The 14,817-nt window shown below is 35.1% G+C and overlaps 1 protein-coding gene across 8 annotated transcripts in view; it reads left to right on the top strand.

Annotated features, from left to right (window-relative positions):
• Window positions 1–14,817, top strand: part of SNX13 (sorting nexin 13) — a 157,096-nt gene that overhangs the window by 54,186 nt on the left and 88,093 nt on the right. For 7 of the 8 annotated variants that reach the window (XR_004057995.1, XM_030932570.1, XM_030932568.1 and 4 more), the window contains 3 exons: window positions 10,082–10,203; window positions 10,290–10,391; window positions 12,593–12,681. Coding sequence is in view for 7 of the 8 variants with exons in the window: in XM_030932570.1 (XP_030788430.1) it covers window positions 10,082–10,203; window positions 10,290–10,391; window positions 12,593–12,681 (313 nt within the window). In the remaining variant the exon portion in view is untranslated. Of the gene's footprint in view, window positions 1–4,834; window positions 4,900–10,081; window positions 10,204–10,289; window positions 10,392–12,592; window positions 12,682–14,817 lie in introns of all 8 variants that reach the window. The other variant, XM_030932574.1, reaches the window with a different exon arrangement.

Raw genomic sequence — 14,817 nt, 5'->3', positions numbered from 1 at the left:
GAATAGACCTGGGGTAATAGTTCATTATTAACTGATACAATTCACAAACTATACAGTTCAACCACTTAAAGTCAGTAGCTTTAGTTAAGAGTTGTACAACTTTCAATTTAGGAACATTTTAATGACTTCACAAAGAAACCTTATATCCATTATCAGTCACTTCTGCGTTCCCCCACGCTTCTAGCTCTAGGTAACTACTAATCTTTTTTTTTGTTTGTTTGTTTCTATGGATTTGCCTATTCTGAGCATTTTATATGAATGAAATAATGTATGTGGTCTTTTTTCCTGTTTCTTTTACTTAGCATTATGTTTTCTAGGTTCATTCATGTTGTGGCGTGAATTAGTGCTTTTTCTTTTTTATTGCTGAGTAATATTCCATTGAACACATACTACAGTTGTTTTTCATCAGTAAATGGACATTTAGGTTGTTTCTACTCTTTGAATCATGTGAATAATGCTACTATGAGTATTCATGTACAAGTTTTTGAGGGACAAATGTTTCCATTTCTCTTGGATATATACCTGGGAATATAATTTCTGGATTGTATGATCAGTCTTTTGAGGAACTGCAAACTTTTTCAAAGTGGCTGTACTTTGTTACATTTCTACCAGCAGTATATGAAAGCTCCTCTTTGACCAGCACTTAAGTTATTGTTGTCTGTCTTTTTGACACCATCATAGTGAGTGTGAAGTAGTATTACATTATCGTTTTAATCTGCATTTGCCTGATAGCTAATGACACCAAGCATCTTTTCGTGTGCTTATTGGTCATTTGTATATTTTCTATAGATAAGTGAGTTGTTATACAGATAGATGGTTTGTTTTCAATCATGCTTTTTCCAGTGTCTGAAAAATGAAATGTTCATAGACCCAGCGGAAGCATATTAAAATGTATGGAAAAAATTAACATGGAAGTCACAAGTGGGAACTCTATCAACAATAATTTATTAGGTATTTACTGTTCCATCATGTACAAACCATGATAGTAAGCATTTGTTTCCAGATAGTGGCTGCCTATACAAAATTGTTATCTATAGTTGAAAAAACAATTCTTAAGTTTTCGTTCATAAGAACACAAAGAATAGAAAAGAAAAATGGCAAATAAATTAATTAAAAAAAAATCATACTAGGTATCTTTATTACTGACAACCAAATGTTTCTGTTTCTGGCTGTAAAGTAATATATACCTATTTTGTAAAATGTAATTTTCTTCTTTAGATTTTCTGAATTAGCTATATTCAGCCATAGACCCACAATCCAAAGATCACTGTTAATGTTTTAGTGTATTTCCTTTTAATGTCTTATCTGTGCATACATAGTTACAATTTTTATATAGCTAAAAATCATACAGCATATGTTACTTTGTACAGTTTTGATTCTAATATGTTTTCTATATATTTGTAATTCTTCTTATATATATTAATGGCTATAAAAATGTCTATTGCAGGAATCAGTAAACTTTTTCTCTAAAGACCCAAACAACTATTTTAGGATTTCTAGGCCACATCATTTCTGTCGCAGTTAGTCAATTCTGCCATTGTAGCACAAAAGCTGCTGTGGACAAAATGCAAATAAATGAGCATAACTGTCCAATAAAACTATATTTATAAAAACAAGCAGAGTACATGTCCTTTACAGGGACGTGGATGAAACTGGAAACCGTCATTTTCAGCAAACTAACACAAGAACAGAAAACCTAACACTGCATGTTCTCACTCATGAGTGGGGGTTGAACAATGAGAACACGTGGACACAGGGAGGGGAACATCACACACCGGGACCTGTTGAGGAGTAGGGAGCAAAGGGAGGGAGAGCATTAGGATAAATACCTAATGTAAGTGACGGGTTGATGGGTGCAGCAAACCACCGTGGCACGTGTATACCTATGTAACAAACCTGCACATTCTGCACATGTACCCCAGAATTAAAAGTATGTATAAAAAAAAAAAAAAGCAGTAGCACACTCAGTAATAAAATGACAAGTAACCTAATTAAAAAATGGGGAAAGAATTTGAATAGACATTTCTCTGTAGAAGAAATGTCCAGATGTTCTGAAGGACTTAGATCTTAGTTGTAGTAATTTTATTAATACTCCTGTTTACTAAAATAGTTAACATCATGAGTTTAATTTTCTATACTTTATTACTTATGAAGATGTGCACTTAGCCCCATGTTATTTTTTTTCCTGTATTTTATCTTAACTAAGGTGTTCACGTCTTGTTTTTTATACTGCTGAAATGATGACTATACTTTATGTGTGTACTTCTGTATAAACTTTTTACTATTTTCTGAGATCTGAGTCCTTCAGAACATCTGGATTTTGGAATCTCTTTGAAGCATTGAAACATAGGATATAGGACCACACTTCTTAAGCAGTGTTATCGCTCACTAAATACCATTTTCCTTAATACAGTCATGTAAAGCTGCATGCCTAAGTTCGTTTCCACCAATTTGCTTATCACTTCTATGAATCAGGATGTTTTATTTTCTTGTTAAGGTAGAGTAGAAAGAACACTGAACTGAAAGTTAAGAACCCTGTTTGTTTTTGTTTTTGTTTTTGAGACAGAGTCTCGCCCTGTCGCCCAGGCTGTAGTACGGTGGCACAATCTCAGCTCACTGCAACCTCCGCCCTTCCAGGAACCCTGTTTTGTTTAACAAAACCTTGGTCTCACTGTGTCTCCTAGAATATGTAATTTAAATTCTGGCTCTGAAATTATAGGGAATTGTGGTAGTGATTTGAGATCCCTTTCAGTTCTAAAATAGTAAGATTCTCTGGTCAGGTTGTTACTAATCTTGATTTCTTTTCAATCATGTCTCCTCCCAAAACACACACTAACCTACTCCATCACACTCCACATTTTGAATGCCATTTGGGGAGTTTTTTTTTTTAAGTATATAGGATTGCTAATTAGAGTTAATTTACTTTGGGATTAAAGTACTCTTCATAGCTATTGTTTTATTAGTAGTGGTCTTTTGTTTTTGTTTTTGTTTTTTTTTGAGATAGAGTCTGGCTCTTGCCCAGGCTGGAGTGCAGTGGTGCAGTCTTGGCTCACTGCAAGCTCCGCCTCCTGGGTTCATGCCATTCTCCTGCCTCAGCCTCCTGAGTAGCTGGGACCACAGGCGCCCGCCACCACACCCGGCTAATTTTTTTGTATTTTTAGTAGATATGGGGTTTCACCATGTTAGCCAGGATGGTCTCGATCTCCTGACCTGGTGATCCGCCCGCCTTGGCCTCCCAAAGTGCTGGGATTACAGGTGTTAGTAGGGGTCTTATAGTAGGATAACAAAATTTATTTAAACCTTTTAATATATTTCTAAATGATCAGAAAGAATGCTTGATTCTAAACATAAAATACGTTCACTAATCTTTTCTCGATGATTAAAACACTTGTATCAATGAAATAAAAAGTTTTTGTACAACTAGACTATTGCTGTTCTTTATAGAATGCTGAAAACAGTAAATCTGTAGTGTTACGAGTTTGATGTTTTTTTAAGTTTTCTGAGGTGTAAGTTCTCCCACCATGTTCAGTTTTAAGCTATCAGCATGAAGTCACTGAACTTGGAAATAGGAAGAGATGTACACAATTGTTTGCCTACTCCAGCTCACAGTTGGAGAGGATACACCTAAGTGAAGAGAGGGCAGAGGCAGATTTGTAAACCCGAAGTAATGAGACGTATTTCCTTGTGTGGTTGCTAATTTAACTCCTATGGCAGAATTCCCCATTTATTTTTGAGGACTATAGTAGGGGGTAATCATACATTTACTGTAAGTTCAGGAATGTTTGTGAAGAAGGTCAAGTTAGTTTCATTATTTTAATCAGTACTGACAACTAAATCCTTAAAGTGGATGATAAAAGGGTAAAAAAGGGGACTCTAGAGAGATGGTTATGGTAACACGTAGTATTTATGACTGAATTGACGTAGGGGGGATTGATTTAGTGGATTCAAAATGAAGCTTACAATTCTGTGCCTTTACAATTTTACCCAAATTAAATTTCAGGCTGAGTTTTTGACACTATTAACAAAGTAGTTCTTCAAGGACTCTGAAGGATGGAAACAAGTAAAGGATTATGTACTTAGAGTAAAGAGTAGTATATCCTTTCTAATAGTGAATTAAGAGGGGAAGTTAGTATCTGATTCAGAGGCTCAAAGGAGAAGAAATTTTTTTCTTTCACAGATAAGCCACTCAGTTGCTTTCTCTCAACAAAAAAAAGTCTGTGAGTCAGTTGATCAAAAGGCCCTCTAATAGAGTAAAACTTTTCTCAAAATCTGCTCAAAGTTACTTGTCAAAAATCTACCCAGAAAAACTAGGAATTCTATTTTAATGATTTTTCAAAAATTTCTGTGTTTTTTACAGAGAAGATAAAGACCTTTTGTAGAATTTTAATACATATTATTAAAATTTTATGTGATTGGTTATATTGACCTTATTAACGTACCTTTAAAAAAGCCAAGTCTTAACATGCGTCTGTGTGTTTGTGTGTGTATGTATATATGTATATACCTCTTCCCTTGAGATTCCTTTCAGTTCTAAAATACTAAGATTCTGTGGACCTCTCTCTCTCTCTCTCTCTCTCTCTCTCTCTCTGTGTGTGTGTGTGTGTGTGTGTATGTATGTATGTGTGTATGTGTACATATATATAGTGTCTATATGTATACCTACACCTGCAGTATATAGTACACTGTCATTCTTACAGTTTTTAAAAAAGGTCTTCATAGTCATTTCTCTGAAAAACTAATGTAGCATCAGGAGCATAACATTTATTATAGGATTATTTTCTGTGGAAAAAGCAGCTTTTACTTTTACCATTTTGACATAAGGCACCTTTTCCAGGAAAGTATTCTGCCATGAATATGAAGATCGCCTTTACTGCCAAACGATCACCCTCTCCTAGTCAGGCAAGTCTACAAGATGACCCTTGCGTATATATTTATCATGCTCGTTCCCATCTTCTGCTCATTCCTGTGTCCTTTCTTCTCTCATATAAATACTGCTCTTTCATCAAGATTTAAGTGTAGCCTCTTTATTGAAGCCTCTTTAAATTACTACATATCACTTAATCTATAGTCTTTGTGTGTGTAGTTCTCGTCAACAAAATTTTAAGCTGATTTTGAAATGGTTCCAATTCTGTGCTATTGCAGTGAAAGTTCTCTTAACTGATGTTTAGTTAGCCAGTGCTCTCCATTCCCTTTATATGCTATAATGACTGATAACCTTAACATTAAGACTAGGCTCTATTACATCTATCCACTTCTGTTTCCACCCTTTGAGTTTTATGCTTATCAAAAGTCAGTTGTGTGATGCCTGGACCCCACCTCCAGAAAATCTGATACAGTTAGTCTGTGGTGTGACCTGAACATTGGTGATTTAGAGGAGACGGATAATCAAACACGTTGAAAAAAAAGTTGTGTTTGTTTCTGAGCCTATATATCCCAGTTACACTTTTTTATGATAATCAGGTGGTTTAATTAACACTCAACTTAGATTGAAGAAATATGAATATGACAGGGTAGTTTCTATAAAAACCAAGTCACTTGCTTTGGAATTACTCAAAGCTGGTGGAAGATTGTAGTTGAATTAAGTGAATGAAAGGCAACTATGAAATTTGAAAGTCTTCAAGGACTCTTCATGCAGATTTGTTCACAAAATGTCTTTATTCCCTTGCCATTTTAAAGAAACTGGACACCATAGGCTTTGCAGTGTGGGAACAGTTTGTAGTTTTTTCAACACCCAAGGCATGTTAATACCACTCAGCACAGCCTTAACCAAAGAATAAATCTTAGTCCTATACAGGAAGATTTATGTCATTGAAGTTAAAGTGAAATATATTCATGACTCCCTCTTTTGATCAAATATTTAAATTTACCTACTGCCCAATTACCAGTTTTTTATACGCTCTGTCCCTGTGTATGTGTATGTGTATGTGTGGTTTTATGTAGCTAATATAATCAATCATAGACTCAAAGATATAGTAAGTGTTGTTAGAGGAAACAAACTTTGGGAAATGATGTGACTTGCTGAATTTCATAAACTGGCCTTTGATTTGAGTAAAAGACCCATCATTTGGTGAAGTCTTTTGTTCGAATCAATGGCATCTGTACCAGTCCAGTGCGTTTTCTAGAAATACTTGATTTTGGTCGTGTTTTGTGCTACTGATGATGAGCTGTACACTGCTTAGAATAGATGGAACAAGTGAGGCAATTTATAATTCTAAACTCAACCACGTATTTGGGACTTTACTTGCCTTTTTAAGGCATTGGCATTAAGTAACCGTGAGTCAAAAAGAGCTTCTCAGTACATATTCTACTTTAACACTTCAAGGAATAAGGAAGCAATTGTTGTTTGTGCCTCCTGTTGCCATGCTTCAAACATCCATCGAAAACAGTGCTCTGACCCTGGAAAAGGAATCAATAAATCAGTATGCATTGAGTGCCTCCAATAATATTTGAAACATTACTTTTCCACGGGGGATACAACTATGAATAAAACAAACACAGTTGGCTGAGTGCAGTGGTATGTGCCTGTACTCCCAGCTACTCAGAACGCTGAAGTAGGAGGATCACTTGAGCCCAGGAGTTTGAGGCTGCACTGTGAATATGCATGTGAATAGTCATGGCATTCCAGCCTGGACAACATAGTGAGACTCTATTTAAACAAACCAACAACAGCAACAACAAAAAACAGACCCAGTCAATCCGTGCCTTACTGAGATTAATATTCTAACAGCAAATAATTCAACTGTAGCTTGTAAGAGCTATAAAAAGTGGAAAGTTTGGTAGAATGCATAACTGGAGACAGGACCTAGTCTGAAGGAATGAATAGTGGAGAGGATGGGGGTCAATGAGGGCTGGCATGTGGAATTGACATTTTAGATAAACCTTAATGTATAAGTGGGAATTGTCAAGTGAATGGGGGGAAAGAAGGAAAATTTATGGGGAGTAGGCTATGCCAAGCAAATGTGGGGGAGGGAATAGTCTGTCCAGAGGCACTGAGAGTGTAAGGGGCATATTAGCATTTGACAAATGGAAAGAAAGCCTGTGGATCTGCAAAACAAAGAGGCAGGGAGAGGGTGAGATAGATGGTGATGAAGAGGAAATACACAAGGGCTCTCCGGTAAGAAAGATCTTAGAGAAGGTGTTCGTGCTTAGCTCTAATAATAATGGGGTGTTACTGCAGTTTTAAAGCTGTGTATATCCTATTTTAAAAATTTGACTGCTTTATGGAAATTGGAATGCAAGGGACACAGTGGATGTGGGAGACCTATACGTAGAATGGTGGCGAGGGATAGGATGGTAGCATTAGAGACAGAGATAAGGGCTTGCAAAATTTATGTTCAGAGAGACATACTTTATAGTTTTGTTTTGCTTTTGTGCTTTCAATTAAAATTTCATTACTTGTTTGCATTCCTAGTTAACCTTAATTCTTGATTGCAACCATTCTGTCAAGATACATAAGCTTCAGGGGCCTACTGTCAATTTTTTCAGGCTAGGGTTAATTGTATCACTTTTTTTGGTCATATAGGGATTATGTTCTTTTATTTTTAAATTCAAGAAATTACAGCTTATTAGCAATAATAATAAAACTCAAGTGTCGGTAATAAGATGCGTTATGTAATAGCCCGGTTGTTTTACTAGACTAAGAATTATATGGGGGAATATTTTAAGCAAAGTGAAAAAGAGTTTTGACTGTTGGCATAATGTAAGCATAATTGATATTAAGAGCTCTACTAGAAAGCTATGTAGTAGATGCAGTAGAAGTATGGCTATTACATAAATGAAATATTTCTTACTCATTTTCACATTGCATTTATTACATATTTATCATGTCATGATTTTAGAAAGTACTTCACTGTCATCAAAATATTTTCCAATTTTGTTAAGACAAACTTTACTAGAAATTGTTAATATACATCCTTCTAATTTATAAATGGGAAGCAGTGTGCTATTGTTGTTCCTCCTAATCTTGAAAGTTCTTTTGAGATTTATATTAAGTTTGCATGAAGTCAGTGGAAATAAGTCAAGCAGAAGGAAAATAATAACCTCAGAAAGATATATAGGATATCTGTACTGTTTTTCCTATTTTTCTACCCTCAACATATTTCTGTATTGAAAATAGAAATCTGTACATCAGATACAATTTGTATGTATTTGCATTGCTTGATAATTTTATTCGTTTAAAATGTGATTACGTCCTCTATAATGAATCAAGATGGATTTAAAATGCCTTCTAATTTGGTAAATTTTATTTTGTTTGAAAGTTTCAGTAAATTAAATAAACAGCATTGTACCGTGAAACAGGACAGATGTAACTTGAAAGATTATATATTCTGCTTTCTTCTAAATTTGTCAGAATGAACCTTTTATGGATTAAATGAGCTGTGGCCTATACTAAGTAAATTTTGTTTTTATAAAATTTTCAAGTATGGATGATTTTGAATAAATATTCATATAAAGATTTTTGAAAGATGCTTATACAGATTGTGATTTATTTTTTTAAATAAGAAAAAAGAGATTCTAGAGACTGTTAGGTTTAAGTTTTTATTTTAGGTTTTATGTTGAGACTGAAGATTGTTACCAAGTTTAGTTATATGCTTATATGCTTGGCTCTTATATTCTGTATAATGTTAATTAATTCTTCCTCGGATTACTGAGCTTAGGGATCCACCTTTTTGTGTTGATTTGTTTTCCTGTTCATATACTTATGGCTTTCTCTTTAGTTTCATTTATACAACAAACCATAGTTGTGCCTTAGTGTTAATAACTTATTTTTTACTTGAAAACCATTTATTTTTCAATATCATACTGACTCTTTAAGGGTTTTTTTTTTTCTTTCTTTCCCCCCAAAAGTTATAGTAATTAAGTCAGCTTCTTCACTAGCCTCTTTATTGTATGTTTGGGTAATTACCAGAATGAGTTATGGTGTACTTTTTTGGTTCCTCCATTGTCCAGCATCTTCCCGAATAGACTCTTTGTTTTCTGTCTACTTGGTATGTTCCTGAAAGGGTGAATTAATTTTAGTGCGATTTTATGAAAAAGAACATTATATTAAAAAGTCACCCAGTCCAAGGAGAGATATAAATTGTTTTTGAGTTATCTATTGTGTTTTTTACCTGTTTCACTGGTATACTGAATTAACGGTATCTTTTGAGGTCTGTTGCTTTTGAGATAGAGTACTAGGTGACTTCCTAAAATTAGTAATTACCTTATTCATGAGTATTCTAAAGGCTTTTATATGTGTGATATTTTACATCATTCTTTAAACCATTTCCGTTTAATTAGTTATTTCTAATGGTTAAGGCTTTTTTTGTTGTTGTTGTTGGTGGTGAGATAGTTCTGTTACCCAGGCTCGAATGCAGTAGTGTGGTCACAGCTCACTGCAGCGTTGACCTCCTGGGCTCAGGTGATCCTCCCACTTCACCCTCCCTAGCAACTGGGACTATAGGTGCATGCCACCATGCCTGGCTAATTTTTGTAGAGACAGTTTCACCATGTCAACTAGGCTGGTCTTGAACTTCTGGACTCAAGTGATCCTCCTGCCTCAGTCTCCCAAAGTGTTGGGATTACAGGTGTGAGCCACTGTGCCTGACCATGGCCAAGTTTTTAAGTGCTAGTGTATTCAAACAGAACGTTCAGAACATGTGTTGCATCGCTAAAAAGATGAATGTGGAGAATTCAGAAAGAGTTCAGAAGAAACCAAGAAATGTTTGAAATGCTCTTTTAAAAGCAAACAAAACTATTCAGAATTCCTTATGTATTCTTATGTTGGGGCTGAGAAATTACATGGTATACTGTTATCAGATTCACTTCAAATTTAACTGGAAAAAAATTACTTTACTATTTTAAGCATTTAGATAGTAGATTTAAACTTTGGCACATAAAATAATTCAAGTAATATTGTTAGAAGACTTAGTGAAGATTTACTTTGGATCTTATGAAACAATACTAACAGGTAATAATGAATGAAAATCTCAATTTAAATTTACAGTCTCAGATAATCATGTTGTCAGTAGTCATTAAAATGAATTTATATTTTCTGATAAAGCATTTATATAATTCTTTTATGTAATGTGTTTTTTATAAGGTCAAAAGAAATAGACTGGCAACCTTATTTTACTACACGCATTGTAGATGATTTTGGCACACACTTACGAGTATTCAGAAAGGCTCAACAGAAAATAACAGAGAAAGATGATCAAGTAAAAGGTAATATCTTTATTCCATTTGAAACTAGGATTTAAAAATCTATTTTCCTTTTATCATTTTATGTATCTTGAATTGTTTTTCTTCAGGTACAGCAGAAGATCTTGTAGATACCTTCTTTGAAGTTGAAGTTGAAATGGAGAAGGACGTTTGCCGTGATCTAGTGTGCACTTCCCCCAAAGATGAAGAAGGTTTTCTTTCAATTTAACTTTCTTGACAATAGTAACTTGCTAGAGTCAAGTTAGCAGAACCAGTGAACAAATCTTAAGGATAAAATTATTCTTACTTAGGGCAGGTAGCATAGTAAAGATGCTATTCATTTTATTTTATTTTGTAATTCTTAAAAGTAGTTTCCAGATTCTGTTTTCTTCTTTAAAGGTCATCTTTAATAATTAACTGGTCCTGGCTGGGTGCAGTGGCTCACGCCTGTAATCCCAGTATTTTGGGAGGCCGAAGGGCCTGGATTGCTTGAGTCCAGGAGTTCAAGACCAGCCTAGGCAACATGGCAAAACCCTGTCTCTACTAAAAGTACGAAACATTAGCTGGCTGTGATGGTGCACACCTTTAGTCCCAGCTATTCAGGAGGCTGAGGTGGGAGAATCACCGGAGCCTGGGAAGTCAAGGCTGCAGTGACCTGTGATCATGCCACTGCACTCCATCCAGCCTGAGTGATGAGAGTGAGACCCTGTCTAAAAAAAAAGAAAAGAAATTATCAATCTACTTTTAAAATATAGCAAACATAAACTTTTTTTTTTTTTTTTTTTTTTTTTTTTTGAGACCGAGTCTCGCTCTGTCGCCCAGGCTGGAGTGCAGTGGCCGGATCTCAGCTCACTGCAAGCTCTGCCTCCTGGATTCACGCCATTCTCCTGCCTCAGCCTCCCGAGTAGCTGGGACCACAGGCGCCCGCCACAGCCTCACCTGGCTAATTTTTTGTATTTTTAGTAGAGATGGGGTTTCACTGTGCCAGCCAGGACGGTCTCGATCTCTTGACCTCGTGATCCGCCCGTCTCGGCCTCCCAAAGTGCTGGGATTACAGGCTTGAGCCACTGCGCCCAGCCAACATTTTATAATTGAATTTTTTTATCTGTAGTGATTTCTCTTCCTCTTGAATTTATTATTTTTGCTTCAGAAGTATGCCTGTTACCATAAAATATTTCCTAAGGGAATGAATATAGTGATTTCAAATAAAATTTATAGATTTCAGCGGGCTTGTCTTTTATTTGTAGTTTACACTACATCTTTTCCCAGTTTTGCACGTATTAAGTCTTTGTTAATTGGCACAGTTTTAGATTAAGAGGATCACTTACGCAATTATATTCCCAGGAAGTGTCAGCACAGGAACAACTATAGAAAAGCCCTTCTAGTTGTGGAAATTGTTTTCTTAGATTTTGAAAATGTTTTAAATATTTTTATTTATTTCCTTTGTTCTTCCTTTCTTCTTTTCCCTTTTCTTTTTGTTTTTATTGTATAATTCAGCTTTTAATGGCCAGTTTATTAGCACTGTTAAGAAATATAGTTAACACTTGAACAGTGAGAGGGTTGGGGGTACTGACCCCCTGTGCAGACAGAATTCTGTGCATAACTTTTGTCCCCCAAAAACTTAAATACTAACAGCCCACTGGTAACCATAACCCTTACCAATAATGCAAAAAATTGATTAACACATAGAGTAGTATCTGCACATATTTTATGCATTCATAACATACCTTTTTCTTAATTTTTTTGATATTTCTGGGCTATGCGGTTCATCTCTGAGTTTTTTAAATTGTCACAAATCTCTAAAAAATTTTCTAATATATTTACTGAAAAAAATCCACATGAAAGTGGGCCTGAGCAATTCAGACTCTGTTCAAGGGTCAATTTGTATTATAGTAACTTAGAATGTAATTCATAGATATACTGATGTGCAATAGTTTTATGTAAGTTGAGCTCTCTTAAATCAGCAGAATAGACGAGCATACTCTTTTTTTCCTTTGATATAGCCTGCTGAGATGGTGGAGGTTTTTCCTTGAAAGAAGAATTACAGCTATATTTTAAAATGTGTGAATAACTTTTAAGTATGGAAAGCTAATTAATGTGTGGTAGAATTACAAAGTACCTGGTCCATCTAAAACTATTTTGGGAAAAAGACTTGTAATGAAATTTTTTATGATTCAAAAAACTGGTTAAAACAGCAAAATTAAAAAACAGTTAAGTTGATTAATGAATAGTTACTACTTGAGAATAATGAAGGAATTTTTAATGAATACTGATGTGTACTAATTACTAAAATAATCAGCCATTTTAAGCAGAGAACTGCTTATTTCTACCTTTTTTATGTACCTTATATATCAAGAGTAAGTGTAGACTTTACATTTTCTAATGTTATGATAGCTACTTTTTCTATTTTTAGGATTCCTAAGGGATTTGTGTGAGGTCTTATTATATTTATTGCTACCTCCTGGAGATTTCCAGAACAAGATCATGCGATACTTTGTCAGGGTAAGCTTAAACTCATACCAAATCATACCTGTAAAAAAACGTAGAGCAGCAGTTTTCAAAATTTTTGGTCTTAAGACCCAGTTACACTCTTAAAAATTATTGAAAACTCTAAAGAGCTTTTATTTATGTGGGTTTTCTTTAAAATATTTACATATTATAAGTGAAAACTAAGAAATTTTTAAACATGAAAATATACAAGCATATATTTCCTTACCTGATACATAGATAGAGCACCATAGCATTATGTAACTTTTGTAAAGGTCACTGTGTGTACATGAAAGAACAAGAGTGAAAAGTTAAATAATGTCTTAGCATTATTATGAAAATGGTGTTGAAAGGGTCACCTGAAACCCAAGCTTCTGGGGGAACTTCAGGTTCATGGAAACCTCCCCCCAATCCCCCAGGAGTCTCTGGCTGATAGGTGCTTTGGTTTTTGGTTATGACAAAAGTTTGTTTTAAATTTTCTTATACCCTAGTGTTATGTAAATCAGGTTAGATAAAAATAACATTTTTGGACAGAAACTTTAAAAACTGTGCAGTTAAGATTATGTTTTTTTGTAATTGGAAAATTAATGTCAGATGAGAATAGTAGTCTTGGACTCTTTATTCCCTGAGTATAAACCTTCAGAGTAAAGCTCTGTGTGTAAATTTAAAGGAATAACATTTGGCTTTGGCTGCTGGTAATGATTTAGAAATGCTAGCTACATAAGACCATGTCCTGGTTGAATGGGTAACATGAAAGTTTTGAATTTTCCTAAAAACAAAAGCTTATGATCTCTTTACTCTTTAGATAGACTAAAGAGATCATAGATATAGATACCTGTATCTGCAAAATAGATAACAATTCCTGCTTTTATGCTTGTATGGTATTGTTTATAAGCAATACCATACAATTTCCTAACATCTACCTAGCTTGAGTTCAGTGTCCTTCTCAGGTATGTTAATGGTACTTACGTGAAGTAATAGAAAGTGCTTAGTGTTGATGGGAGGAGCCTTATTATATATTGTTAAGGCCAATTATTTGGGCTGGTCTTTATCAAGGGTGACAAGTACCTGGATGTCTATCACTAGATTCATATCTGCCACTGAAGGAAGATAGTACTAATCAGGTATAGCACTTGTTCATGCAGAGTATCCATTTGGCATAATAATCTGTTTCCATAATACTCCAGCCAGCTACTGTTATGTGGAATCTCAGCATTATTTCACATGTCTTGCCTTCTTTTCCTTTTTGAAACTCTGTTTTCTCTTTTCTTTCATGTCACTGGTCTCATTTTTAGTCACCTTTGTTTTCCTTTTTAGTCATGTTTATACTCCTTAACTTCTCTTCTGCTTAAGTTTTGAATATTCAAGATCTTAAGTCCCAGGACTTTTTCTTGCTCATCCATTACTGTGGCTTTAAACACCTTTCAAATGCTAATGAGTTTGAAATTTATAGCTTTATTTCATATTTACCTTCTGAGCTCCGGGCAACTCTGAGCTGCCCTCTTGAAGTAACCACTAGAGTGACTCACAGCTTTTTAAAACTTAAATGTCCAAAGTGGAAGTCTTATTCTTACATCCATATCCTGTCTGCCTTTTAGTCTTCTCTCCATCCTAATAAGTGGTATGATCGTCTAGTAAATTTTTCATATCTCAAGTCCTCCAAGAGGCTTACAGGTTCGCATGTAGTGTGGCCTTATTTACCTCTCGAGCCTTCATGCCAAGCAATGTCAAGGAAAACCAGAGCTGAACAGTAAAGTGTAGGAAAAAACAGACCTTATCTAGCAACTGTTGCAGTAGGGGAAAAGTGACCTCGGTATAGAATTGATCTCAATTCTGAATACAACAAGAACAAGTTGGGATTTATAGCCAAGGAGCAGACCGGGGATCAGTGGATGGAAAATTACTGAAAGGAAACATCAGGTGTAAGTGGGAATTATGGGTAAACAGACTTAATAGGATTCTTGTTGAGAGCGGGCTGGGATGTTCAGACACAAAGGGTGGGGACTGAGGAATTTAGGGTGAGGGAGATCTGTCTAAACCCACTTGATAGAATTCTTGCTAAAACTGCAATGAAAAGATGAACAGACATGGAAACTCAAAGGTTAGGGCGTAAATGGGTGGAGGATTCAGAGGAGCCTAAGTTTGGTCAAG

This window comes from Rhinopithecus roxellana, chromosome 6 (genome assembly GCF_007565055.1).
Source record: "Rhinopithecus roxellana isolate Shanxi Qingling chromosome 6, ASM756505v1, whole genome shotgun sequence".
Lineage (NCBI taxonomy): Eukaryota > Metazoa > Chordata > Mammalia > Primates > Cercopithecidae > Rhinopithecus > Rhinopithecus roxellana.
Note: the sequence above shows the minus strand (reverse complement) of the source record. Positions and strands in the feature narration are given on the sequence as shown.